Here is a 27587-nt window from a genome sequence, read left to right on the forward strand (position 1 = left end):
TGATCCAGCTTATTTTCAAAAAAAAAAAAAACTTATAGTATTTGAGATTGAGTATTTGACTTAGAGAAGGTGGACAATCCGTTCCATTTAACAGTAAGATTTTAGTGTCAAGTTGGTTAAGCCCTATTGAAAGCTACATCCAAGACCGCTTCTTAGGGAGACGAAGCATTCAAAATTATCTTTAACCAAATGCCAAAAAACATCGAATAAAACATGTCAAACATCGAATATGTACCTAGAAGTGATAGACGATAGCAATATGCTTCATCTATTACAACATGCAAGTACCTAGATCGATAACGATGACAACAAGATAAATACTATATACATTATCAAACTAGCATATTAGTAGTGACTACACGTACATACTGTATATAAGTTTATGGAATGATAAATATTCCAAGACAGATGGTTTTGATTCACTCATTGGCTGCAAAAATATGCTACAAAATATTTTATTATATTGATATTTTTGAGATTCACTCGCCTTGGTCTCGTTTAAGGATTGAAACTGTCTCTGTAAATGAACTAAAGTGATGATGCTATTAGATATCAAAACAAAATTTCTGTCATTTGTGAAGACAGAGAGATAAAACAGAGGAACCGTGTAAAGATTCTTCATGTTGCAAAGAATTTATTTGTACCACCAACCAGCAAGAAAATGCCAAAGCAAGAAACAAATATGAGTTGTCCATCCCGCTATCAAAATAAAAGAAAATAAATGCTAAGTTAAATCATTACTTTGGTGTCACAAAACTGAAAATAAGTAATTTTTAAAAATGTTAAATTTGATATTACATTTATCGTGGTGGTTTTTTTTTATTCTTACTGTGGTAGTTTCATGTGTACGACAATTATGGATGAATACATATTCTTTTCAATTTCTTGTGGGATTAATTAATTAGAATATATTTTTTTGTCAAACATCTTGTGCATCTAATATATATCAAGTATGTTCGTTTGAAATACTAAAATTGATGCAAAAGTCAAGCAAGTAATTCTATAAGATAAGCTAAAAAAACATATATGTAAATATGTTGTTGATAAAATAATTGACTATACTTATTAATTACCTCATAGTCACCGATAATTTTCTAATTTCTCATTCTGATATTAAAGACGTAAGCTCTGATTTGTGTTTTCTTCAATCTGAAATATTCAAAACAAATATATCTTATTAAAAGAAAATTACAAGTAACAAATAACAAATAACTCTAAGACTTACAACTTATTTATATGTCAATGTCACTGAAATAATTAATAAACCAAATTTTAATCATTATTCATCTATTTCTAATTTAATAAATAATTTTGTAAATAAATTCTAAACTAAAAACCTACTTAATTACATTTAATACCACTTAAAAATTACATAATCCTAACTTTTAGAATTTATTATCTTTTAATAAAATTAAACAACCATAAAAATAAAAAATACGTAAATTGATTTTCAAACTAATTAATGTTAAAACATAAACTTAAAATAACTAACTAATAAACATGAAAAATAATTAATGCTATATTGATAGGTAAACAACCATAAAACCATGACAAAAATCTATTTAAATCTATTTATGTTAATTATTAATAACTAATTAATATACATGACAAAAAAATCATAAATCACCTAAATCAATTTACGTATTCATTTCCTAAATTTAGAACACAATATTTTTAAAGCTATATAGTTATATTTTTATTATTTATTAGTAACAACTAACAAAACTCACATAATTAGTCATTTATATATTATATAAAAAACAAATTAATATATTGATATATTATTTTACATATATTTTCATATAAATCATAGAATTTCATGCTGACTTTCAAAGTAACCATAGTTTGCAGCAAAAACTCCTTCACCATTAAATGAAGAACCATCAACGACTGAAGCAGGTAAGACCCGCCGCCACCATCCGCAATAGATATTTCAATTACCTTTTCTAAATGGTTTAATTGAACCGATTTTTTTGTCTTACCAAATCCATTAGAAGAAACATGCAAAGGAACATTAATTTTTGTTGTCAGATTTAAAATAAAATAGCAATCAAACAAATCAAATGATTGGAAGTAAAGCAAATCAAAGAAAAGAAAAAGTAAAACGAATCAAACAAGCCGATGCCAGAGCTGTAGAAGCCTCCGACCATCGGCTTGAAACTAAAGTTTCTCTTTTTCTCTCTTAATTGTGTTCTAAATTTATTAAATGAATAACTAAATCGATTAAGGTGGTTTATGATTGTTTTGACATGTTTATTAATTAGTATTAATAATATAATATTAAGATATCTAAATCATTTTTTGATGGTTTTATGGTTGTTTACCTAATCAATTTAGATATGTTTTATGGTTATTTAATTTGATAAAAAGAGAATAAATGCTAAAATTTGGGATTAAGTAGTATTTAGTGGTTTTAAAATGTAATTAATCTATTTATAAAATGATTTATTAAATTTGGAAAATAAAAATAATGTTTAAAGTTAGGCTTATTAACCACTTCAATGGCATTTACTTATAAATAAGTTGTAAATTTTAGAATATTTGTTAATTAAATTTTAGAATATTTGTCAATTAAAATGTAATTATGTATATTTAAAAAACAATATACATAAATTAAATTTTTGTTAATTTACTTTAGATCCTTACTGGTGTATCCATTTTCTACATTTGTTTTGCTTGTTCTCATTATTTAGAATTTTGTACCTATAAGGCTTAATAATACAAACCAGTGTCAAAACAAATATTTAGAACACAATATTGTTTTAAAGCTGTATAGTTATATTTTTAGTTATCTATTTGTAATAACTAAAATACAAATTTCATTTATATAATTTATATAATGTATATATATATTATTTTACATATATTTTTATATAAATAATAGTCCACTGTAAATTCAATAGGTTAAATGTTGAAGAGTATGAAATATATATCACCAAATTTTAAATAGTATATAAAAACATTTACTATAAATTATCATAAAAAATTGATCCACCAAAATATAAAGGTAAATTTGCGCGGATGCGCAGGTCATATTCTAAAAACAAAAGTCATAAAATTGACGGTTTACAAGATAAAAATAAAATTACTCAATATAATTTATAAAATTATTGTGTTTAGAAATGCTATACTAAACAATTATTTAATACATATAAGTTTTAAAAGTATATATTATCACTTATACAAATAAATATGCGCTGGTCAAGCTCTAGTAGTAGTTAATATACCAAAAGCTTTCTCGTTATTGCTTATTCGGTATATATCCGTAATGCTCATTTGGGTATAGGTACTTGAATCTACCCTATATTTTGCTATATCTATATTATTAAAGCAAAATTCCTACTAGAATTCTGCCATTGATTTTTAACTTATCTACAATGGTATGTCATGGCATTTAATTCTAATATAAATATTGTTTATTTAAAATAGACAACTGAATATTTCCTATATTTATGGTAACTAATTTTTCCATATTTTTGGAAATGCTAATAATTCTAATTTCTGTGCAATCTATACTTTTTATTTAATTTAAATATTTAATACTCTAGCCATCTATACTATTAAAGCAAAATTTCTACTAAGATTCTGCCATTGATTTTTAACTTATTTACAATGGTATGTCATTGCATTAATTGTAATATATATTATTTATTTAAAATAAACAACTGAATATTTCTGATATTTATGGTAACTAATCTTTCTATATTTTTGTAAATGATAATAATTCTAATTTTTAATCTATACTTTTTATTTAATTTAAAAATTTAATACTCTAACCATTGGTGTGTAAATTCTTTACTGTCAAAAAAAAAAAAAACAAAAACCATTGGTGGTTATACTTGAGACTTTTTTAAAATGTTATAAGTGTGTAAATTTGTATGTTTTTTAGTTTGTTGATGATAAATTCATATTGATTATTTTTTCTATCATTTTTATTATGTTATCCTTCATGCTAATTTATTGCTGGTCGTCGTTATAATTTTATTAAAATCTTAACTAATTTATTTGACTTGCTTTCTTAGACACTTTGTTTTTTTTATCTAATTTGTAAACATTAATTGTTCTTTAAATATTTTCTTCAACATAACTCAACAGAGAGCATCTTAAACTTTATATGTTATATGAGGTGAATCAGACTAATGATTATAAGAATTCATCATTTAGTTTTCTTTAATAACAATTTTTTTAAAAAATCTTGTAGCTCACATCATGTTAGATTTATTTCAGTATAGCTTATTTGTTTGTTTCTATGAAGATTTTGACTGTAACTGACTAAAACAATATTTGTACAAACATAAAATAGTAATGTTGATTAATATTTAAAATTTTAATGGATAAACAAATTTGTTAGTTTTTTATTGATTAAAAATAATTTGAAACTCATAAATAAATTATGACTTGTGATTCTCTCTCTCTATCTCTGTTCTCTTACTTAACATCTTTCAGAGAGAGCGAATGTAAATTTCAAATATTTTTCTTATATTGGAATTATTCTTTACTCTATCGAATTTTTTGGTATGATACATTTTTTGTCTATTAGATTTTAACTTCGGCTTTGTATGTCTACTTTATGTCGTAGATGTTTTACATTTTTCTTTGTACTATTTCTCATTCACTATTATTGTTCATTCACTTCAACTCCTATATTCTTGACGCGTTCCTTATTCATGAAGATTATTCATGAAGATTATTAAAGAAAACACATTTGATATTGATTTATAATTTATTTTGAAAATACACTTTTGAAATTTTATTTTGAAGAGTATATTTTTATTTTGTGTTCCTGGAAGGATAACTATTGTATCTATATCTATGAATGAATTTAATTTTAATGATTTATTTATTAGTTTACCTTATTTGATGTTGAAATCCATTTTGTATTATCAATTTTGGAAATTTTAACATTTTAAAAATAGTAAACTCTAATTTTGATTTTTTATATTTTGATTTTTTTGTCTAATCCTATGTGTATACTCTCAATGACTTATATAGCCTCATACATAGTATATGTTATTTTTGAATATTTTCAATAGTATATAGCCTAAACTTTGATAACCATGACTTAAATTAATTTACTTATAATTGTTTGTAAGTCTTGAATTCTTAATATTAATTCTTATTTTGTATTTTATTTTAATGTTACATTTTGAGAAATATTATATATTAAGCAAATTTATTTATAATGTTTGATATTGGTTTCTATTTTACTTTAAATGATCTTATGGAATTTTTATAATCCATATCAAAATATAATGAATTGTTTCTCACTGATTTATAGTCTTAGATTATATATAATGCATGTTATTCATGAATATTTTCAATAGCATATAGCCTAAATTTTGAAAATCATGAGTTAAATTTATAGTTATTATTGTTTGAATTATTGCATTTTAAAATTAATTATTATTAGTAAATTTATGTTAAATTATTATTATATATATATATATATATATATTAAGTTAATATATGTATAATGTTTTTACTTTTGTTAGTTTGCCTTATTCCATATTGATTTCTTTTTTATTATGAAATAAACAGTTTTGGGAAACATTGACATATTTAAAAAATAACAAATTAAAATGCTTATTTGTCATAATATGGTTGGTTGTTTTAAATCATATGTGAACGCTTTCAATGGCTTATAGTCTCAAATTTTATTTAATAGTTTATCTTATTTGATGTTGAATTCCATTTTGTGTTATCAATTTTAGAAATTTTAATATTTTTAAAAGAGTAAACAATGATTATGATTTTTCATATTTTTTATTGTTTTTTCCTAATCATATATGTACACTCTCAATGACTTATAGCCTCATATATAATATATGTTATTTTTGAATATTTTAATAACATATAATGTTTAACTTTTGCTAACTTCCCTTGTTTGATATTGGTTTTTATTTTATTTTAAATGATTTTATGGAACTTTTTAAATCCTAATCAAAGTATAATGAATTTTTTCTCACTGATTTATAGTCTTAGCTTATATATAATGTATTTTATTTATGAATATATTTTTTAATAGCTTATAGCCAGAAATTTTGAAAATCTTGTGTTAAATTTATAGTTATAATTGCTTGAATTATTGCATTCTAAAATGAATTCTTATTTTTATTTAATATATGTATAATGTTTTTACTTTTTTTAGTTTGCCATATTCAATATTGATTTTTTTTTATTATGAAATAAACAGTTTTTTTTGGAAACATTGACATATTTAAAAATAACAAAATAAAATACATCACCAGTTGGATAGTTAAAATTCTCATTGTTGATGAGAACCAACTTTCCAAGGGCATCTATATAAAATAGACATATCATTAGAACATTATGATAAAGTCGTATATTTTTTATATGGATAGTAAAAAAGTTCGTCCCATATATTCCTAGGTGATCCTAATTGTTTTCCTCTCAATATCGTGGCCATCATTGTCTGGACGTACGAAAATTGTAGTAGGTTATGAAAAGTTAATATCTATTTTACTATAATAGTTAGCATTTTTTAGTAAGTTATGAAAAGTTAATATCTATTTAGTTAGTTTAGTATATTTATGTAATATTAATTTGTTTTTAAAGATTATTTTTAGTATTAAATTTTTTAAGAAGATAATAAATTAAGATGTTGATTTGTCATAATACGATTGGTGGTTTAACATCCTACGTGGGTGCTCTCATTGGCTTATAGCCTCAACTTTTATATAGTATAGATTTGGTTAAAATTCAAGACATTTAGAACCTAACACTTATTTTGTGAGACAAAAAATCAATGGGGTTTATTCGTTCTTGTGGATCTTTACTTCACCTGTTGCTCAAAAAAAAAAAGGATCTTTACTTCACCAATTTTTTTTTGAAAAGGTACTTTGCCGAACTTTCATAGGGAAAATACCGTAGTTTAGTTTTTATTATCTATCTAATTATATAAAGCTTAGTTCTTCAAAGTTGCTAACTAACATGATCACGACATGTGTCAAAAATCATAAATTCTAAACAAAAGAAAATTATTTAATAAAAATCATAAAGTAAAACTAACTATTGATTTTAATTTCTTGATACAACTCATTTTTTTACAATTTTATTACATTTTATGATGCTAACACAATTTTTTTTTCAATTATGATGCGTTATCGTACATGAGTATGTGTGAAAAGAAAATTTTACTTAAAAATAAATTAGTTGTATAAGAATTTTAAACAAAAACGAATTATAATATCCTACCAATCCAAGAATTTATTTAATGAAAACTATTAAATAAAAAATAATTAGAAAATAAGTAAGTTTCCTCTTTTAAAAGTCTAAATAAAATAAAATTGTAAAAAATGATTTTTTATAAATAATTTACTTTTTTTCGCATAGGTAATTTTGTGTTAAAAAAATTATAAACCAAAATAACTTCAAATATTTCACTCGATAATAAAGCTTGGTTCTTCAAACTTTATCGCGACATGTGTCAATAAAGTTTTTAAGTATAAATCCTAAATAAAAGAAAATTATTTAATAAAAGTCAAAAAGTAAAACTAACTAGAAATTTTTTAGGCTTTAACTTATTTTTTAAAGCCTAAACAAAATATTGTAAAAGTATCAGTATTATTTTACTATAAATAACAAACTTTCCTGTTTATAGATAATTGTATGTTAAAAGTTATAAACCAAAAAATAGCTACAAATATTTCAAAACTATATTTAGGTTTAAGCTTCCACATACTATTTTCACAAAACGAAATATTATTTACGAGAAAAATATTACCTAAGTAGTTTTTTTAATTTCTTGATACAGCTCATTTTTTTATAATTTTGTTACATTTTATGATGCTAACGCAATTTTTTTTTTCAATTATGATGTGTTGTAAATATAAAAATATGAAAATATATGTTTGTACGTATAAGACAAAATATAAAATCAGTTAAAAAGATTTTTTTATTAAAAATAAAATAGTTGTATAAAAATTTCAAAAAAAAATGAATTATAATATCCTACCAATACAAATTTTTTTTTAATGAAAACTATTAAATAAAAAATAATTATAAAATAAGTAAGTTTCTTTTTTATTATAAATAACTAAATTTATTTTTTCATAGGTAATTTTGTGTTAAAAAAATTATAAAAAAATAACTTCAAATATTTCACCCGATATGATTGTTACATATGTCAATAAAAATCAAAATTTTTAATGTGTCAATAAAAACCTGCCATTATGTGAAAATAACTTCTTCCTTTTTCCTAAAATCCTAAATGAAAGAGATTTTTGAAATAAGTTTTCCTTTTTCAATCTTGACCAAATAAGATTTTTTTTCTTTAAAAAAAAAGAAGCAAATCCTTACTAAAGATAATTGTAAAAAGTCTATTTAATAGTAATTTTCACTTTTAAAATTTAATGATAAACATGATACTAAAAATTATTTAATTATCAAAGAAAAAATGTTACAATATTAGTGATATTGAGAAAAACGAATTTTGAAAATAGCAACTTTTAAAAATAGTTAATATTAACTGGAAATAATTACTTGATAGTAATTTTATTTTTCTAAATCTTAAACAAAATTAAATATAAAATATTATTTAATATTAATTTCCTTTTCTAAAGCCCTAAAAACTGTAAGATAATTTGATATATTTTTAAAAAATCATAAACAAAAGAGATTTGTAAAATTTTAAAAAGTTATTTGGTAAAGTTTTTAAGAGAGACTTTGATGATGAACATGAAATTAGTATAGATACGAATTGTAGAAATAGTATTTTTTAACTTATTTAATAGTAACTAAAAATAATTATTTGATAAAAAAAATATTTTACTAAAATTTAAACAGAAGATAATCCTAAACAAAAAATGTAAAAGAGTATTTTATATATATATATATATATATTTGATTATAAATGAAAAGGAACCTGTTTAAAAAAAATTCTAAACAAAAATAAAATTTTAAAACTATTTAATAATAATTAAGAAAATTATTAAGCATTGGATATGTTTAATAAAATATTAAAATATTATATAAGTAAGGGTATGATGTTGTCATTGACTCGATTGGTCTTGTTTAACTTTTAAATTTTGTTATTCTAATTCTTAATTTGAGTTGGGTTGGGTTTAAAGTTATAGGTATGAGTGTTTTCTCTAGCAATAAGTAGAAAGTGAATAAAAATTCACCTACATACCATGATTATAAAATATAAATATTAACTGAAATTTATGTGTAAAAAAAGGCTTTTAATTATAAAATAAATCTCACACGACATATGCAAAAACAATCCTAAAAATATAATAAAATGATTTATTATTATTATTTTTTATTAAATTAAAATATTAAACAAAACCCGTTGCAACGCACAGATTCATATCTAGTTAAATATAAAATATGGATTGTAAAGCCATCATTATCGCGGTCTTCAAAGACCGTTTCTTAGTTTTATTAACATTAAAAAAAGGAAATTAGATTAAATGCAAAAGAACGTTTATTATTTAGGGACAATAAGAGACGGTTTTGTGAGACAAGTGTTGCACTTTGGGCCTTGTCTCTTTGATGATATATTTGATCAAACTTTTGAGAATTTTACCATTCTACAGATATCCCTACTAATCTTTGTTTTTAAGTTTTATATTTAAATCTATATTTAAAATGTTATCTTTTATAATGTTTTATTTAATAAATAATGTTTATCTTTAATTAAATATTTTTTTAAGAACTCCTAAATAAGAGATATTCATTAGAGGTATTAATTGTAAGAGTCTCTTAATTATGTCTCTTAACCCTCTCCTGCCCGAAGGAAAGCTACTGGTGCCAAAGCAAGTATGACGGGAGGTCTAAGAGGTGAAACCTCTCGCGGGGTGGCTCAGCAAGGCGCATCATCAACTAACTCAGAGAATGTACCGCTGGTTAACTTGATCCCTAAGTCAACCAGGCGCAGGATGGATTTTCGGATTCCATCCCACCCCGCTCCTTAGCAATAGCTAGCTGGAACTGTCAGGGGTTGGGGAATCCCCGGACAGTTCGGCGCTTAGGAGAGATATCTAAAAAGTATGAACCTGATATCATCTTCATTATGGAATCCAAAAACCCCGACGAGGTGGTGTTGAAGAAGCTGGAACACATCAGACAACGTTATGATTGCCACCACCTAGTGTCGCCAACGGGACACGGCGCTGGTGGACTAGGACTGTTCTGGAAGCAGGAACTGAAACTCCGTGTACTGGAATCTGATGCCCATGTAATTGAAACAATCATTGAATTTGAAGGAAAATGCTTTTATTCTTCTTTTGTCCATGGAAGTACGGATCGTAACCAGAGGAATCTCTTATGGAACCGCTTACTAGCAAATAATGAAGGGCGCGAAGAGCCTTGGTTCCTAACCGGCGACTTCAATGATCTGATAAGTCGCGACGAAAAAGATGGAGGACCTGAAAGGCCGGAGGGATCCTTCTCTGACCTTCGAACCTTCTTTTCTGAGGGAGATCTGTTTGACTTGCAACACTCCGGTGATTTTCTCTCATGGAGAGGAAAGCGATGCGACCATCTGGTCAGGTGCAGGCTAGACAGAGCAGTTTCGAATACTCACTGGGCTGAGTGCTTCCCGACGGCTAGATGCGAGTATCTTGCTTTCGAAAGCTCTGATCACAAGCCCCTCATCTCATTCTTTGACAAAGGAAGGCGCCGGAGAAGAGGTCTGTTCCGCTATGACCGGCGACTCTGCGCAAATGACGATGCTAAGAGAGTTATCTCCGAGGCTTGGCGGTCAGCTTCAAACGCCACGGTTAGCTCCAAGCTAAGTTCGACCAGAAGTGCCATTTCAGCGTGGAACAAGACTCAGCAACGTAACAGCCAACGCACCATTGAGCAGAAAAAACGTGAGCTGGATGAGGCCCTCTCGAGCCCGACAAATGATTCGGTCCTGATCCAGAGCATCTCAGAGAAACTCAATGCAGCCTACCTCGCTGAAGAGGATTACTGGAAACAACGGAGTCGGCTACTATGGCTGAAGCTGGGTGATCGGAACACGGGGTATTTTCATGCAATCACAAAGGCTAGAAAGCGTGCCAACGGGTTCTCAGTGATAGAGGGAGAAGACGGGATAATGGTGCATAAAGAGGAGGAGATCGTTAACGTCATTGGCTGTTATTTTGACAAACTGTTTACCTCTCAGCCGGGTGAGAGAGAAGAGACTGTTAGACGAGCGCTACATCCCATAGTCTCTGAAGAAGAAAATCAGATCCTCATTGCGATTCCATCGGCGAGTGAGGTTAGGGAGGCGGTTTTCTCAATACACACAGACAAGGCACCCGGGCCTGACGGGTTTTCAGCCGGTTTCTTTCATACCCACTGGGACGATATAGGTGCGGACATCACCAAGGAAGTGCAGGGTTTCTTCCGCGGAGAACCCTTACCGGACACGATCAACGACACGCACATCCGCCTCATTCCCAAGATTAGCCACCCGCAGAAAGTGTCAGACTACCGGCCAATCGCTTTGTGTAACGTCTACTACAAGATCTACTCCAAGATTATTACCAAGAGACTGCAACCATTGATGGCGAAGCTAATTTCCGAGAACCAATCCGCCTTTGTCCCGGGCCGCGCCATTGGAGATAATGTGCTTATTACCCATGAGGTCCTCCACTATCTCAAAACATCCAAAGCAGAACAGAGATGTGCCATGGCTGTCAAGACGGATATGAGTAAGGCTTACGACAGGCTCGAATGGGACTTTGTCTCACTGGTGCTAGAACGGTTGGGATTCCACCAAAACCTGATAACATGCATTATGCATTGTATCTCTTCTGTTACATTCTCCTTCCTCATTAACGGCTTGCCTAGAGGGAAGGTTGTACCGAGTAGAGGCATTCGCCAAGGCGATCCTCTCTCTCCCTACATATTTATCATGTGTAGCGAAGTTCTCTCGGGCCTATGTAACAGAGCGCAAGAAGAAGGCTCTCTCCAGGGCCTGCGAGTAGCTCGGGGCTGCCCCCGACTATCTCACCTCTTCTTTGCGGACGATACAATGTTCTTCCTCCAAGCTGATAAGGAGAATTGTGCATCGCTCAAAACTATTCTTGACAGTTATGAGCAGGCGTCGGGTCAGTCAATAAGCAAGGAGAAATCAACAATAACGTTCTCTCGCAAAGCACCCGCATCACTGAAGACTATGGTCAAAGAAGCGCTACAGATTGACAAGGAAGGCGGGGTTGGCAAGTACTTGGGCCTTCCCGAACATTTCGGACGGCGCAAAAAGGATTTGTTTTCCTCCTATGTAGACCGAATCAAACAGAAAGCGAAGGGATGGTCCAACAAACTCTTATCTGGAGCGGGTAAGCTTGTTAAACTACAGAGCGTTCTCTCAGCCATCCCGTCGTATCCCATGTCCTGCTTCAGCTTACCAGTGTCGCTATGCAAACGGATTCAGTCCGCAGTAACCCGGTACTGGTGGGACAATAATGAGGGAACGAGGAAGATGGCATGGGTCTCCTGGGACAACATGGCCAAACCAAAGGCTCTAGGAGGATTAGGAGTTCGGGATTTTCAAAACTTCAATGTCTCCCTACTTGCCAAGATTAGCTGGCGTCTCCTCCAGAACCCACACTGTCTACTTGGTAAGGTTCTCTTTGGAAAGTACTGCACAGACAACGACATTCTCCAGGCCACGGCAACTTCATCTATTTCACATGGGTGGCGGAGCATTTTACTAGGAAGAGACCTCCTAGCCAAGAACCTCGGATGGGTTGTGGGCAATGGCGAAGCAATCAACGTCTGGAACGACCCCTGGTTGAGTCTTACCGGCCAACTGCGCCCAATGGGGGCCCCAAACTTTCAACATCTCGACACACGAGTTGCGGACCTCATAGTATCTGAAACAGGGGACTGGGACTTAGTGAAAATCAGAACCATAATGCCAGACTTTGAAGAGCATATTCTGAGTATAAAGCCAAGCTTAACTGGGGTTCCGGACAAGCTTGTCTGGCTGGGCACGAAATCTGGTACCTATTCAACTAAGTCCGGCTACTACACTGCTGTCAACACAACAGACACCGATGCTGTTGTGCCTAATGGAAATGGGTTTAAATGGAAGAAGAGTGTCTGGAATTTTCCATGTGCGCCTAAAGTCAAGCTCTTCTCTTGGAAACTCCTCAAAGGGGCCATTCCTGTCGGTGAACGCCTTGCTGAGAGGCATGTTCCTGTGGATCCCTTGTGTAAAAGATGCGGCTGTTCTGAATCTATTTCTCATCTCCTGTTCCGCTGTCAGTTCGCACAACGAGTTTGGCAACTAGCTCCGTTTAAATCTGACTTGGACATCAGCGGAACAATAGATTTAATGTCTAGCTGGGATTCCCTCTGTACTCTCAATTGCTTACCACCTGCAGGTATTACCTCAGGAACTCTATTCCCGTGGATCCTTTGGGCGATTTGGAAAGCGAGAAATAAATTTGTTTTCGAAGGACACTCGGCGTCACCGGAGGACACGCTCTCGTCAGCCATCAGATTAGCTAGAGAATGGGCAATGGAGGTTAAAAAGGAGTCGTTTAGCGAACCACGCCTGCCAATACCGATGACTAGAGCCCCCCCAGGGGCGGTGGTAGTGCGCTCAGATGCAGCATGGACTGCGACTACGAAAGATGCTGGCCTTGGATGGGTCATCTTCTCCGGATCAGACATCAGGTCTTTTAAAACCTCCGGAAAATGGGTATCCTCAGCGCTAACTGCAGAAGGCCTTGCTCTACGCGAGGCAGTACGATCTTGCGTTAACTTGGGACTGACGACGGTAGCTTTTGAAGCCGATTCGACTCAACTCATCAAAGCCGTGAATATGGAAGAGTGCCCAACGGAGCTCTACGGAGTCTTATCTGATATTTTCTCTTATGCCTCTGCTTTTGATTTTGTTTCATTCTCTTGGATCCCTCGTGAGAGGAATTCTCTTGCAGACACCTTAGCTAAGAATGCATTGAATGTAACAGGTACTTTGGTTGTTGGTGAGACCTTTATGGCAGCTAACTAACCCGTTTTATATTAATCGAATTATGTGTTTCAAAAAAAAAAAAACCTCACTTTAACTATTTAAAAGTATTAAAAAATTATTAAGAGACCCAAGAAGGGGCTTTGGGATAATGATACTCTAAGACTTTGGTGTCTAATGTGTATGAAGGTACCAGTGATGGTTCCAAGAAGAGACTAACCTTAGTGGTCTTTTTTTATCATCTAACCTTAGTTGTCTAAAATCTATAATTAATAACGTACATCAACACCTAATATTAGCTCACACGAGATTGACGTATGATTAACGGCTCATAATACCATAATACCATGATCAAACCTATTACTAGAAAAACACAACCACTTAAATTTGAGTATTTAAAAAAAAAACGAATCATGCCATCTCATTTGACTCTTCATGGTTATACTGTTCTAGGTAAGACATGTCACATGTTGTCCCTTCATGGTTCCAATCTTTAGTACCAAACTCAAATCTTAACTTGTGGTCTGAGTTTTAAACTATTTTAAACTCAACCATTAATCCAATAGTTAAACTACGCCCACCTCCCCTCCCATTCCGTCTCATTTTCTCAGTCACGCTCTCAAATCTCACACCAACCATCAGTTAAGAAAGACCAAAACAAGGTAAAGCTTTCAATTTCACACACTATAAGAAAACATGAGACTAATGACGGTGGTATTCCTCATGAGTTCGTCGTAAAAAGGCTTTACGAGGAATTATCGAGGAAACACGTTATTCGTTCACTGCATATTTCCTCGCCAATTCGTCGTAACGTAGCAAGGGAAACATTTCGTTACGACGAAGTACATCATTTCGTCGTAAAGACCACGTAATCATTCCACGTAAGGAGGTCGCTATATTTTCTCGTAAATACTTCGAAAGAAGTTCCTGGTAAATTACACGTAAATATCTCGAAACTGATTTAGGGTTTTATTTTTGAAATTCTTTTAAATTTTTTAAATCATACAAATATAAGTAAAAATAAATTGTATGGCACAGGGTCCAAATACTTTTTAAGCCGAGCCTGGGTGTAATTCATGATTATCGTAAGGAATCTTTATAGCTGCCGGAGCCCGGGAGTCTCTACCAGAAGCGTGCTTACCTTGTTATGAAAAAGGCAACCGTCTTAGGTCCCAACTTGTATAACACATTTTAGGGGCCCCATTTTAATTCCACTGGTTATATTGTATATATAAATTTCTCTTAGTTTTGGATTTAAACAATAATTTATTTATGCTATTTAGACTTATTTTATTCTATTTTAGATTTTTAGATTTAATTTATCATCTATTTTCATAAAACTATTACTTTATTTATTTAATTTTACACTCTAAATTATAATTTTTTAGCTTGTATTGTTTTATTTTTATTATTGTAGTAATACATTTATAAGCTTACCATTTAACATATCTAAATAAGCACATATTTAATTAAACAATTATAAAATCCTCATAGATAATTTGTTGCATTTTTGGTTTAATAAACTATGTATTTTGTATTCTTTGAAGAAATAATATGTTCAATTTTTCATATGAACCTATAAATATTAAATACATAATTTTTTGTAAAGTTTTATGTAATAGATATTTATTACTAATTATGAAAACTTTTTTACTCTAGCCTTAGGCCCCCAAACACCTAGGCACGGCACTGGTCTCTACGTTCATCACGTATGTCACATTGTGACGCAAATGTGCGTGACGTAAAGAGGAGGCTTTCAATTTCAGTAGTTTGAGTACGGACGAGGGAGATTTCATCAATTATAATTTTCTGCCTAAGAAAATTATGGACCATATATGACAAACAAACGTTTTTATCACATAAAACAAAAGAAAAAAACTGCAGTGAATATGATTTTTCGGTTGTTTTCTTATACAGAGAATATTAAAATAATGTTGGAATGTGCAAGGGAAATTGTTATGGCGGTGGACAGATCTAACAGCAGCAAGTTGTTCTTATACAGAGAATATTAAAATAATGTTGGAATGAGTAAGGGAAATTGTTATGGCGGTGGACAGATCTAACAGCAGCAAGTTGTTCATAAATAGACGACGTCTATTTTGTCGTCCAAAACTGAAGTTGACGTTGAGAAAAAATAATTGGCTGTTAATATCATTGCTCTAACCAAACCATGTCTCTTCATCATAGTAGTTTACTGTTATAGTATTTATACTACGTTATTCGAATATACTCTAACGTTTACGTGTAGTGCAAAACTCACTCGTATGGTCTGAGTAGTGAGTACTATACTAAATTTTTAATTTTCATTTATTTGCATTCTGATTTTTGTAGCCTGCTATGACGATTATGTAACTAATTAAGACTTGGTTGACAGCATAGTATTTTACAATACATTTAAGAGTACAGTAAAAACTCTATAAAATTAATAATGTTGTGACTATGCAATTTTATTAGTTAATAGAGTGATTAATTTACAATAAGTTTATTTTTTAGATTTTTGTATTTTAGAATATCTCTTTAATATAAAATAAAAATAATAATTAATTTTACTCTATATAAATTAATTAAAATTTTGAAATTCCACTTTCATAGTATTTTTCTTATATTGTTTCGTGTATATAAAATATCTATAAAATTTAATTATGGTTTTAAATATAACTTTACTAAATATTATCAAAATATATTGAATTGTTAAGAAAGAATAGAGATAATATCATTTGAATATAAAAAACCAAAAGGAAAATCTCTCGGGAAAGATGAGGCATTTGGAAGATCTTGTCCAATCCAAGTTCACGCAGCAGGAGGAGATAAATAAGGAACAATGGGCTCTGGTGACTTCCAAGGCTGGGAGAGTTGCGTCTCCTGATAAGATAGCTGTGGAATGCGCTTCACCAAATGGGTTCCAACTTTTGCAGAACCTAAGAGAGGAGGGCGAGATTGATGATGATGAGGAAGTAGAGGAAGTTAATTCTGAAACGACTGGGAATGTTGATGAAACCGATGCTGTTACTGAGGTAAATGGGGATCAGAATGGCGGGAAGTCTCTAACAGACACTAGTTTAAGCTTGGATTTGGCAACTACTGAAACTGAAGCAGAAAGGAACGTTGCAGGGGTTACTCGCAGGCAACATTCCTCCCATCGGGGGCGTGGTAAGGGTGCAAAACGTCCTATAGTAAGCTCGAGGGGTCTGGTCCAAGCAGTAGCGCAGCAACAGAAGGTGCAGAATCCAAGCAAAAAAGCTTCCTCCCGGAAGCAATGATGTCGTCTATCTTCGCTAGGAACATGCGTGGGTTCAATCAGCCACGCAAGCAAAAGGCAGTTAGATATTGGATCAAAGCTGCGAAACTGTCTATTGGGTGTTTGTTAGAGACTAAAGTGAAGGAGGATAAGTTTAAGAAGGTTTTTGATGCGACTTTTCCGGGATGGAGCTGTGTTAACAACTACTCCAATCATCGATTGGGTCGCATTTGGGTGGTTTGGTCTGATGAGGTTGAAGTGTGTCCAGTCTCTACTAGTATGCAAATGATCACAGTTTGGGTGAGATATAAGGCATCAGGGGACACTTTTCTTTGTTCATTTGTTTATGCTTCAAATCTTGCAAGTGAACGGAGAGAGTTATGGAAGGAAATGGAGACGATTGGGAGATCAGTAGCAAACAATCCATGGATCATACAGGGTGATTTTAACGTGGCGTTATCGACACTTGAACACTCGCGGTCGTCTGATTCGAGAATGGATTTGAATGCTATAAAGGATTTTCAGGATGTGGTCGAGAAATGCGATATGGTAGATCTCGCACAAGTGGGTCCTTCATTTACTTGGACCAACTGCCAGGAGGAAAATCCTATCAGCAAGAAGCTGGATAGAGTGATGGTTAACAGTTGTTGGATATCTTCTTTCCCTCAGTCATTTGTGTCTTTTGAGTCAGGCGGAGTGTCTGATCATCTACGTATGCACACACAACTTAGAGATGTTCCCCAAGGAAATATGAAGCCTTTCAAATTCTTTACCCATCTCACTAATCATCCTCGGTTCCTAGAAGTTGTAGCTCGGGTCTGGAATGAATCTGAACCCATTTTCCACTCTCGGTCTGCATTAAGGAAACTTCAGGAGAAGTTGAAAGCTCTTAAGTTTGAGCTGCGGGGACTTAACAGAGATATGTATGGAGATCTACCTGGTCGTGTCAAGCAGGCATATGAAGAGCTGTGTGCTAGGCAAACAGAGGCTATGCAAAACCCGCAAACGTCAACTTTTGAAGCTGCTGCAGATGCTTGGGAAAAGTGGCATCATTTTTCGGGAATTGAGGAGCAGTTCTACTATCAAAAGTCAAGGGTGCAGTGGCTGGGTCTTGGTGATAGAAATTCAAGATTCTTTCACAAAGTTACACAAAGTCGCAATATTAGAAATACAATCAGGAGAATAGTCACGGCTGATGGCAGTATATTGACCTCCCAAACAGATATAAAGCGGGAAGCAGCAGCTCATTTTCAGTCTTTTTTGAACGTGGCTGGACAGCCAACTCCGACTGTCTCCCAGGATGAACTATCTCAGCTAGTTGATCACCGGGTTTCCACTGCAGAGATATCAATGCTTCAAGCACCAGTAATGGCGGAGGAAATCCGAGAAGTGCTTTTCTCAATGCCATCTAACAAGGCCCCAGGACCGGATGGCTACCCCATGGAATTCTATAAGGCAGCATGGTCAGTGGTAGGGAAAGATTTTGTCACTGCAGTTCAGTCATTTTTCATTTATGGGTTTATGCCTCGCAGCGTCAACGCAACCCTCTTGGCCCTAGTTCCCAAGACTGCTGATGCTGAGAAAATGACAGATTTTAGGCCTATTGCTTGCTGTAATGTAATCTATAAAGTGGTATCAAAGATTATAGCAAGAAGATTGAAAGCTACGCTCCCGGAGGCTATAGAGTTAAACCAATGCGCTTTTGTGGAAGGCAGGCTCCTTCTGGAAAACGTTCTTCTAGCAACGGAACTGGTAAAGGACTATCACAAGATTTCAGTTACATCTCGATCGGCAATTAAGCTCGACATTTCAAAGGCTTTCGACACGGTCAGTTGGGAGTTCATAGAGGAAACTTTGCGTGCAATGAATTACCCCGACCTGTTCATTTCTTGGATCATGAGATGTCTTGACACTGCTGCATTCTCAGTCTCGGTAAATGGGGAGTTAGAAGGTTTCTTCTCCAGTAGCAGAGGCATGAGGCAAGGGTGTTCGCTCTCTCCGTACCTCTATGTTATTGCCAGCAATGTACTCTCTAAGCTTCTCAATAAAGCGGCGTCTGATGGGCGGATAGGCTATCACCCACACTGTAAGGAGGTTAAACTCTCTCACCTTAGTTTTGCTGATGACATTGTAGTCTTCACAGATGGCTCCCCGGAATCGCTTAGAAACACACTGGCTGTATTTGATAAGTTCGCTAGCATGTCGGGATTGAGGATTAATGTCGCAAAATCAACTGTCTTTGCTGCGGGTAAAGGGAAACTAGTGCTAGAGGCTGCCGCAGGTGCTACTGGTCTCACAGTCTCTGCGCTGCCTATCAAGTATCTTGGTCTCCCACTAACCACAAAGATAATGACGAAGAATGACTATGAGCCGCTGATCACAAAAATCAGGAACAGGTTTATCTCTTGGACAAGTAAGGCACTTTCATACGCAGGAAGGTTACAGCTTATTAAGTCGGTTATTGCGAGCATCACAAATTTCTGGTGCGCTGCTTTCTGCCTCCCTCAAGCATGTATAGATGACATTGAAAGTATGTGTTCGGCGTTCTTATGGAGTGGCTCACCAAACAACACTTCTATGTCTAAAGTTGCTTGGGCTGATGTCTGCTGTCCATATGAGGAAGGTGGTTTGGGGTTGCGTCGAGTTAAAGAAGTGAGTACGGTTTTTATTCTGAAACTGATATGGCGTCTCTCTGCGCAGTCGTACTCACTGTGGGCCACGTGGGTCAAACAATATCTACTTCGGGGGGAGACTCTATGGGATGTGAGGGACACTGTTTTGGGTTCTTGGGTGTGGCGTAAGCTCTTGAAGCATAGGAATCTGGCAAAACAGTTCATTCGCACAGACATTGGCAATGGGCAATCAGTGAAGTTTTGGCTGGATATTTGGCACCCCGCGGGGAGACTGATAGAAATTACTGGGGATATTGGGACGCAGAAACTAGGCATTGCAAGACATGCACGGGTATGTGAGGTCTATGTGGAAGGAGCTTGGAGGATTCGGTCCTCTCGGGATCTGCAGATTCAACAATTGGTGCAGGAGATTCGGCAGTTCCCGCTAGTGATTAATGGTACTGATCGTGATGGGGTCTTGTGGAGAAATGGTCCTGATGACTATGGAGACAGGTTCATAGCCTCAAGCACTTGGCATCAGATCAGGCAACACAGGAAAAAAACAACATGGAGTAAGCTCGTATGGTTCTCTCAAGGTGTTCCACGATTTGCCTTCATCACGTGGCTAGCTTTTCGTGATAGACTCTCCACGGGTCATCGAACTAGTAAATGGGGTCAGACGCAAGGTTGCCTCTTCTGTGGGGAACCTGATAAGACTAGGGAACATCTCTTCTTTGCTTGTCCGTACACTTACACATTGTGGCTGGAAGTTGTGGGTAATCTGTTTGGTGTTGAGCCTGACCCGGATTGGGATATTACTGTCTCTCGGCTGCTTACAGGAAGGTATGATCGCCTTAGTTTCATACTGCTGAGACTAGTTCTGCAAGTCACCATTTATTTTGTGTGGAGAGAGCGAAATGATAGGAGACACAGCAATGGTGTAAAGTCTGTGAACCAGCTTGGAAGGATCATTGACAAAACTGTGCGAAACCGTATTATGTCAACAAAGTACTACCTGATACCAAAGCTGCAGGGTCTGATGTGTCGATGGTTTGAGGCACATATGCTTTAATTCTTTGATTTCGTTTTCAGATTATTACTGAAGTTTTGAATACATAAACTCTGTACATATATTCTTTTGCATTGATCAATAAATTAAATATTTCATCAAAAAAAAAATATAAAAAACCAATACAATTTTTTATTTGTACATATATATAAAATGTATATACATATAAATTATTAGTTTATGATTTTAATGAGATCATATATTTAAACAGAGTTTTCCAAAAAATAATTTTTATTATTTTATTGATTTGTGTTATATCTTGAGCCCACCCAACTCGAAACCAAAAGAATTTATCAATTTATATTGTTTTTAATTTATCGAGTACTAATTTATAGAGTTTCTACTGTATTCGTTAATTAAGACCAGATGATTTTCTCTTCTTTTTTTGCTAAAGGGTAAATATCATTAATAATGAAAAGAGGATTAACAAGCATAGCGGATCTAGTTTATGTTAAACCTTGACAAAAAGAAAGCTAAACAAGTTAATAACAAAGTTTCAGATGGTAAAACAAGTTAACACATCCACTTATTAGCCTTAAGGTTTAGGAAGACCAGGTGATTTTCAATTAGCTTTAACTTTTGGAAGTTTTGGAAAATGTATCCAATTTTATAGTTGTTTTTATTACAAACAATGAGAAAAATGTAAATAAAATATCGGAGTTTTATAGTTGTTTTTTTATTACAAACCGTATGCAAAATCCAACATGCAGGAAATATTTGCACATAATATCCAGGGTCTAATTAAGAAGAATTTAATTATGTTTTTAAATAGAAGAAGCATGTTCACTTATAATGATCGATGTTAACCTTCATCCAAAAATGATTTGGTAAAAAAAGTGATGCTAACAGATTTATTTGGACCACTAAAAATTTTTAACGTAAAAAACAAATACGTAAATGTAATTTCTACATTGTATATTTGAATAGATTTTCGGTGTCACCGTGTACTGATAAATTTATCGCTATTTTTAGGCAACATTTTCCATTTTATCACCAGCTCCTAATATTTCTAACTATATATTTCTGTAAAAATGTTATATAACATTAGTTGAATCTTTTTGAGAATCTGGTTATGAATCCGAGACATCTAGAACCTAATTTTGTGAGAGAAAATCAATGGGTTTATTCGTTCTTGTGGATCTTTACTTCACCAAATTTTCATATGGATTGTAATTAATTAGTGTCTAACGTATATGAAGGTGCCAGTGATGGCTCCAAGAATAGTCTAACCTTAGTGGTCTAAAACCTATTTTTAATAACGTAAACGAAGCGAAGATTTAATATTAGTTCACACGAGATGAACGTATGATTAACGTCTCATAATGCCATGATTTGAAAACACAACAACCACTTAAATTTGAGTATTTTTATAACCGATGCATCCATCTCATTTGACTCTTCAGTCTATGGGTATATTGACCCTAGCTATTGAAAGCTGTTTGTGTAGAGAACTCATAGTCGTCGTAGACTTTTCAAACAAATATGTATTGAAGTATATTTGTTAAGGGCGTTGCATGCATTGACTGACTTGAACCACGGACTCGCACTATAAATAGACGCAGAATGGTACGATTCAAACATATAAAAATAAAGTATTATTTCATGAAAATGTCTGGGGTTAGGATGTTAGCATCATCACCAATGTTGCTGTTTCTTCTCAGCCTTCTAATGGCTTCCAACTTCGACACCACAGGTTTAGTCATCTCTTAAGCTTATGTAGCATCCATTAATTAATCATCTTCTATAACCCTATTGATTATATTTTATTGCATGACAATTTTATTACTAGCTGGACAAATCGGAGTATGCTTCGGGCAGATGGGAAATAACATACCAAATCCATCGGAAGTTGTGGCTATGTTCAAGCAGTATAGCATCCCGCGAATGCGGATGTACGGTCCCAACCCCGACGCTCTCAACGCTCTCCGTGGCTCCAACATCGAGTTCATCCTCGACGTTCCCAATGGCGACTTAAAACGTCTCGCAGACAGCCAAGCGGAGGCCAACACATGGGTCCGAGACAACGTCCAGAAGTATAACGATGTCAGATTCAAGTACATCTCGGTCGGAAACGAGGTGAAACCAGGGGAACCGGGGGCGGCGGCTCTCATCCAGGCGATGCAGAACATAGATAGAGCGCTTTCCGCAGCAGGCCTCAGCAATATAAAGGTCTCCACGACTACATTCATGGGAGCCTTCGCGGACACGTATCCTCCGTCGCGCGGAAGATTCAAGGATGAGTATAGAAACTTTCTACAACCGGTGATAGGTTTCTTGGTGAACAAGCGATCCCCTCTGCTCGTGAATATCTACACTTACTTCGGCTACATGAACCGCGACGTCTCTCTACAATTCGCTCTGTTGCAACCGAATAGTAATAATGAATTCACTGACCCCAACAACCAGCTCCGTTACCTAAACTTCTTCGACGCCAATCTCGACTCAGTTTACGCGGCACTGGAGAAATCGGGCGGGGGATCGTTGGATGTCGTGGTGTCGGAGAGCGGTTGGCCCACGCAGGGAGGACCCGGGGCAAGTGTGCCGAATGCGGAGGCTTATGTTAACAATTTGAGACTACATGTTAATAAGAATGGATCTCCGAAAAGGCCAGGGAAAGCTATAGAGACTTACATATTCGCCATGTTCGATGAGAACGGGAAGCAGACGTCGCCTAATGATGAGTATGAGAAGTATTGGGGGATGTTTTCTCCTACTACTAGACAGCTTAAATATGGTGTTAAGTTTAACTAATCTCCTTGGAGAGACTTCTTGAAGAAGCAAGGGCGATGCGGTAGATGGTATTTGTCTATTTGAGGGTTTTTTTTTATGTGTCTTAATTAAAAATGTGTGAACTTGTTGTAATAATAAGGACTAATGAGCCTTAACCGTTGCACTTCATCTGTTTCAATAATGTAATGAGAGTTGTTCGATTATAGTAAACAAAAACTTTTAAATATTTAGCTGAAACATTTAGACATGACACAAGCCTAAGCAAAGCCATCATCAACACGGCGTCTATTTTTGTCGTCCAAAACCGAATCGACACCAAGAAGAAAGTTCTTTGGCTATTAACTAGGATAACTACACAATGCTTATACTGTTCTAAGTAAGACATGTCACTTGTCCCTTCATGGTTGCAATCTTTAGTACCAAACTCAATCTTAGCTTGTGGTCTGAGTTTTAAACTATTTTGTTTTTTTTTTTTGGTTTTTCATCATCTTTTGTACTGGTTTTCTAGACTGCTATGAGGTAGCTACGAGTCTACGACTTGATAAGAATATTCATTAATATTTTCATAACAAAAAGGAAAATTCATTTATACGATGAGGTTATTAATTATACTAGATGATAATCCGCGCACTACGCGGATGAATTTTTATAAAATATATTGTATTTAAATATCATAAATAATATACATTTTGTTATCAATAACGTTTTTACAATTGATTAGAGCATCTTCAATGTATTATTCCATTTTCTATTCCAAAATGGTGCAATACCAAAATGGAGTTATGTTTTATTCCAATGTATTACTCTATTTTCTACTTCAAAATAATATTCTAAAATAATTCTATTTTTATTTTACTAATAGTTGTTAATAATACCTTATAAATTTTACCAATTAACCCCAACTATTTTATGTTTACAAAAATTACTTGAAATATAAATTATTTAAACTAAAGATTTGTTATTAAAAACTACAATAAATCATTAAAAAGACAATATATATATATATATATATATATATATATACATGTTGGTTCAATAATGAGCAGTTGAATATTTTTCTCACAAATAAATAACTAATGCATTTTGTAATGAAAAATAAGCTTATTTTTGATATTCTTAAACCGTGCAAGAAAATTTCAAAATCGGATATTCTATTAATAATTGTTAATAATAGCTTATAATTATTTATGCTTGTTTTGTTTTTTTTTTAAAATTATTCATCTTTATGTAAAATTATTAAATAACCTTTTGGAGATTATCCTATTTTATTTCATATCATTGTATCATTTTAAATATTATTTAAGTAAGAAATATAAATGTTAAAGATTCAAAGGACCATTTTATAAATAAAAAAAATTCAACTCCAAAATGGAGTAATAGGTAAGATTTACTCCATAAATGGAGTAACCCTAGCCATTACTCCATTTTGGTGTTGAAAATGAAATGTGGCTGGAGAAAATTTTACTCCAAAATGATGTATGTAGTAGAAAATGAAGTAGAGTTGGAGATTCCCTTAGAAGTGGGCATTCGAGTATCATTTTGGTTCGGTTCGGATCCTTACGGTTTGGTTTGGTTTGGATTTTTGCGGGTTTGGTTCAGGTTCGGATACCCTATTTAATATTTTTCACAAATTAAAGTTCATATATACTTTAAAGTTTTCAAAATATAAAAATAAAATTAATATTTAACATATAAATTTGAATAATGTATGCCAAAATACTTAACTTAACATAAAAATTGGTTTAACTTAAATATTTGGATAGGAAATCAATAGATATTTTAAGTAGTTTAGGAATTTTAAATACCGTTTAGCTATTTTAAAATATGTACTTATAACTATTTGTATATATTTCCGAGTATTTTGCACAACTTAAAAACATCTTATATATTTTGTATATTCTTTTTGATATTAAATTTAAAAATAATTAATATATTTAAGTATATAAATCTGGTTCAGATATATTCGGATACCCGAAATATTTCTATTCGGTTCCGGTTCTATAGATACCAAAATTCTGAACCCATTCGGATATCTAACCAATTTTGGTTAACGTTCAGTACTATTTTTTGGATCAGGGTTGGTTCAGTTTTGGATAGTCCATATTTATTTTGGGTATGCAACATTTTTTAAACCAAAACACATTTTCCTATATACGTGACCCATTTAGTTAATCATTAAAAAATATTCTAGGCTCATTTAAGGAAAACAATGGGCTGAAATTAAAAAATGTTACCATTTCAGATTGTCAATCGGCACTTCCATATACTCTATGTTGGTATTGTGATGAATAGAAAGGGGGTTAGGGTTAGGAAAGCAAATTTGTTGTGCAATCCATGTTCTCGCTAGGTGATTTTCAGTAGCTTCTGAATATATCTTCGTTGTATCGATCTCTTGTTAGATTTTCGAACAATATTAATTAATAAAATCTCACACTTGCTAGAGTAATCAATTGTTTCTCAATTAATGTATAGGAGATTAGAGTAATCACATAAATCAAAATTATACATCTTGTTTATTTACAATATTTTTATGGTAAATAAATCAAAATAATCATTTTATTTATTTTATATGGTACATAATTAAATTTCAATGATACCGACATAAATATATAGTATATTTTAATATAAATATTTATATTGAGACGTCCTACTCATATGGTTTTATTAAAATTTGTATATTTGATGTAACAAAAATATAAATCACTAATCCCAAAATTTTCGATGTGATATTTTTTTGATGCAAATTTCAAAATTAAAATATAAATGTCTCAAAACTTTTTCAATGCAAATTTCAAAATTAACATGTTTATGTATTTTTAAATGGTATATAGTTTAATTAAAATATATTAAAATAGATATACATATGTATATATATTATTTAATATGAATATCTATTAAATAAAAATTTATATTAATACAGTTTTATGATCATTTGTATCTTGTTATAACAAAAACATTTAAGCCATTGATCACAAAATTTTCAAAGAGGGATTTTAACATGTTTTGTAATTTATAGTCGTTAAAAAAAATTAAAATATAACATATAAGAAAAAATCTATTTTTTATTATATGGGTTATGTGATTGTTTAATTTCTTTTAATAATATAAAACTAAACAAAAATGAGGAATGATATAAAAATTGTTATAAAATCTTTTATTATTATATATATGTTCATCATATTAGGTAATATTGTAGCTTTTATTTAAGAAAATAATACACACTTCTTATATTTTGGGTTAATATAATGTTACTTAGCCATTTGATTTTGGAATTACAAACTATTCAATTGATTATTATGCAGCCACGTAAGCCAAATTGATATCAAGTGACACATCATTAAGTTATTTTTATAATTAGTATAAAATATATGTTACAACTTTTTAAATAATTATCAATTAATATATAGATGATATGTATAGGAATGTTCCCTTAAATGCTTGGTTATCCAGTATCCACTACATTTTTATTTGCCAATTCATTATATTCTTTACAATATTGTACTTTTGAGTATAAATGCCAAATTCAACCATTACAGAAACACATATAATTGATGATGGCTACAATGTTTCCTCTATAGAAAAACTTCAGAACTTTCGGAAAGTATCGTCTAACTAGGGAGAAATCTATAATATATTTGCCTCATTCTTGAGCCGCCACGTCAGTATTTTGGTGGGTCCTACTTTCAAAAAGTGTGAAAAAATATCAAACCTGTGGCTCGAACCCAGGTTATTGAGCTATAAACACCAATATTTATACCACTAAACTAAAGGATACTTTGTACATTGATGGTCGAAACTAATATATACTAGATTTTGATCCGCGCTTTCAAAGCGCGGGTTTATTTATTTTATTTTTTTTCAATTGACAAATATTTAGTAAATGTCATATTTTCATATATTTGTGTTGTATTTTATAAAAGACTTAAACCATTTATCTTTATTTATCGTATTTCATTTTAAAAGACTATTTATGTTTAAAAAATTAAATTTTATTTTTTTAAT

The 27587-nt window shown here is 32.4% G+C and overlaps 1 protein-coding gene across 1 annotated transcript; it reads left to right on the forward strand.

Moving 5' to 3' along the window:
- The first annotated feature begins 22332 nt into the window (after positions 1-22332).
- LOC125608077 (glucan endo-1,3-beta-glucosidase) lies at positions 22333-23811 on the forward strand. Its single transcript, XM_048777921.1, has 2 exons — positions 22333-22548; positions 22645-23811. The coding sequence occupies exons 1-2, from the start codon at positions 22419-22421 to the stop codon at positions 23604-23606; spliced, it is 1092 nt and encodes a 363-aa protein (XP_048633878.1). The 5' UTR covers positions 22333-22418; the 3' UTR covers positions 23607-23811.
- Positions 23812-27587: the final 3776 nt, after the last annotated feature.

This window comes from Brassica napus, chromosome A4 (genome assembly GCF_020379485.1).
Source record: "Brassica napus cultivar Da-Ae chromosome A4, Da-Ae, whole genome shotgun sequence".
NCBI lineage: Eukaryota > Viridiplantae > Streptophyta > Magnoliopsida > Brassicales > Brassicaceae > Brassica > Brassica napus.

Coding starts and splice junctions, on each gene's coding strand:
- LOC125608077 (XM_048777921.1), top strand. CDS start 22,419: ATGGTACGATTCAAACATATAAAAATAAAGTATTATTTCATGAAAATG. Junction 22,549..22,644: donor TTCCAACTTCGACACCACAG/GTTTAGTCATCT, acceptor TTTTATTACTAG/CTGGACAAATCGGAGTATGC.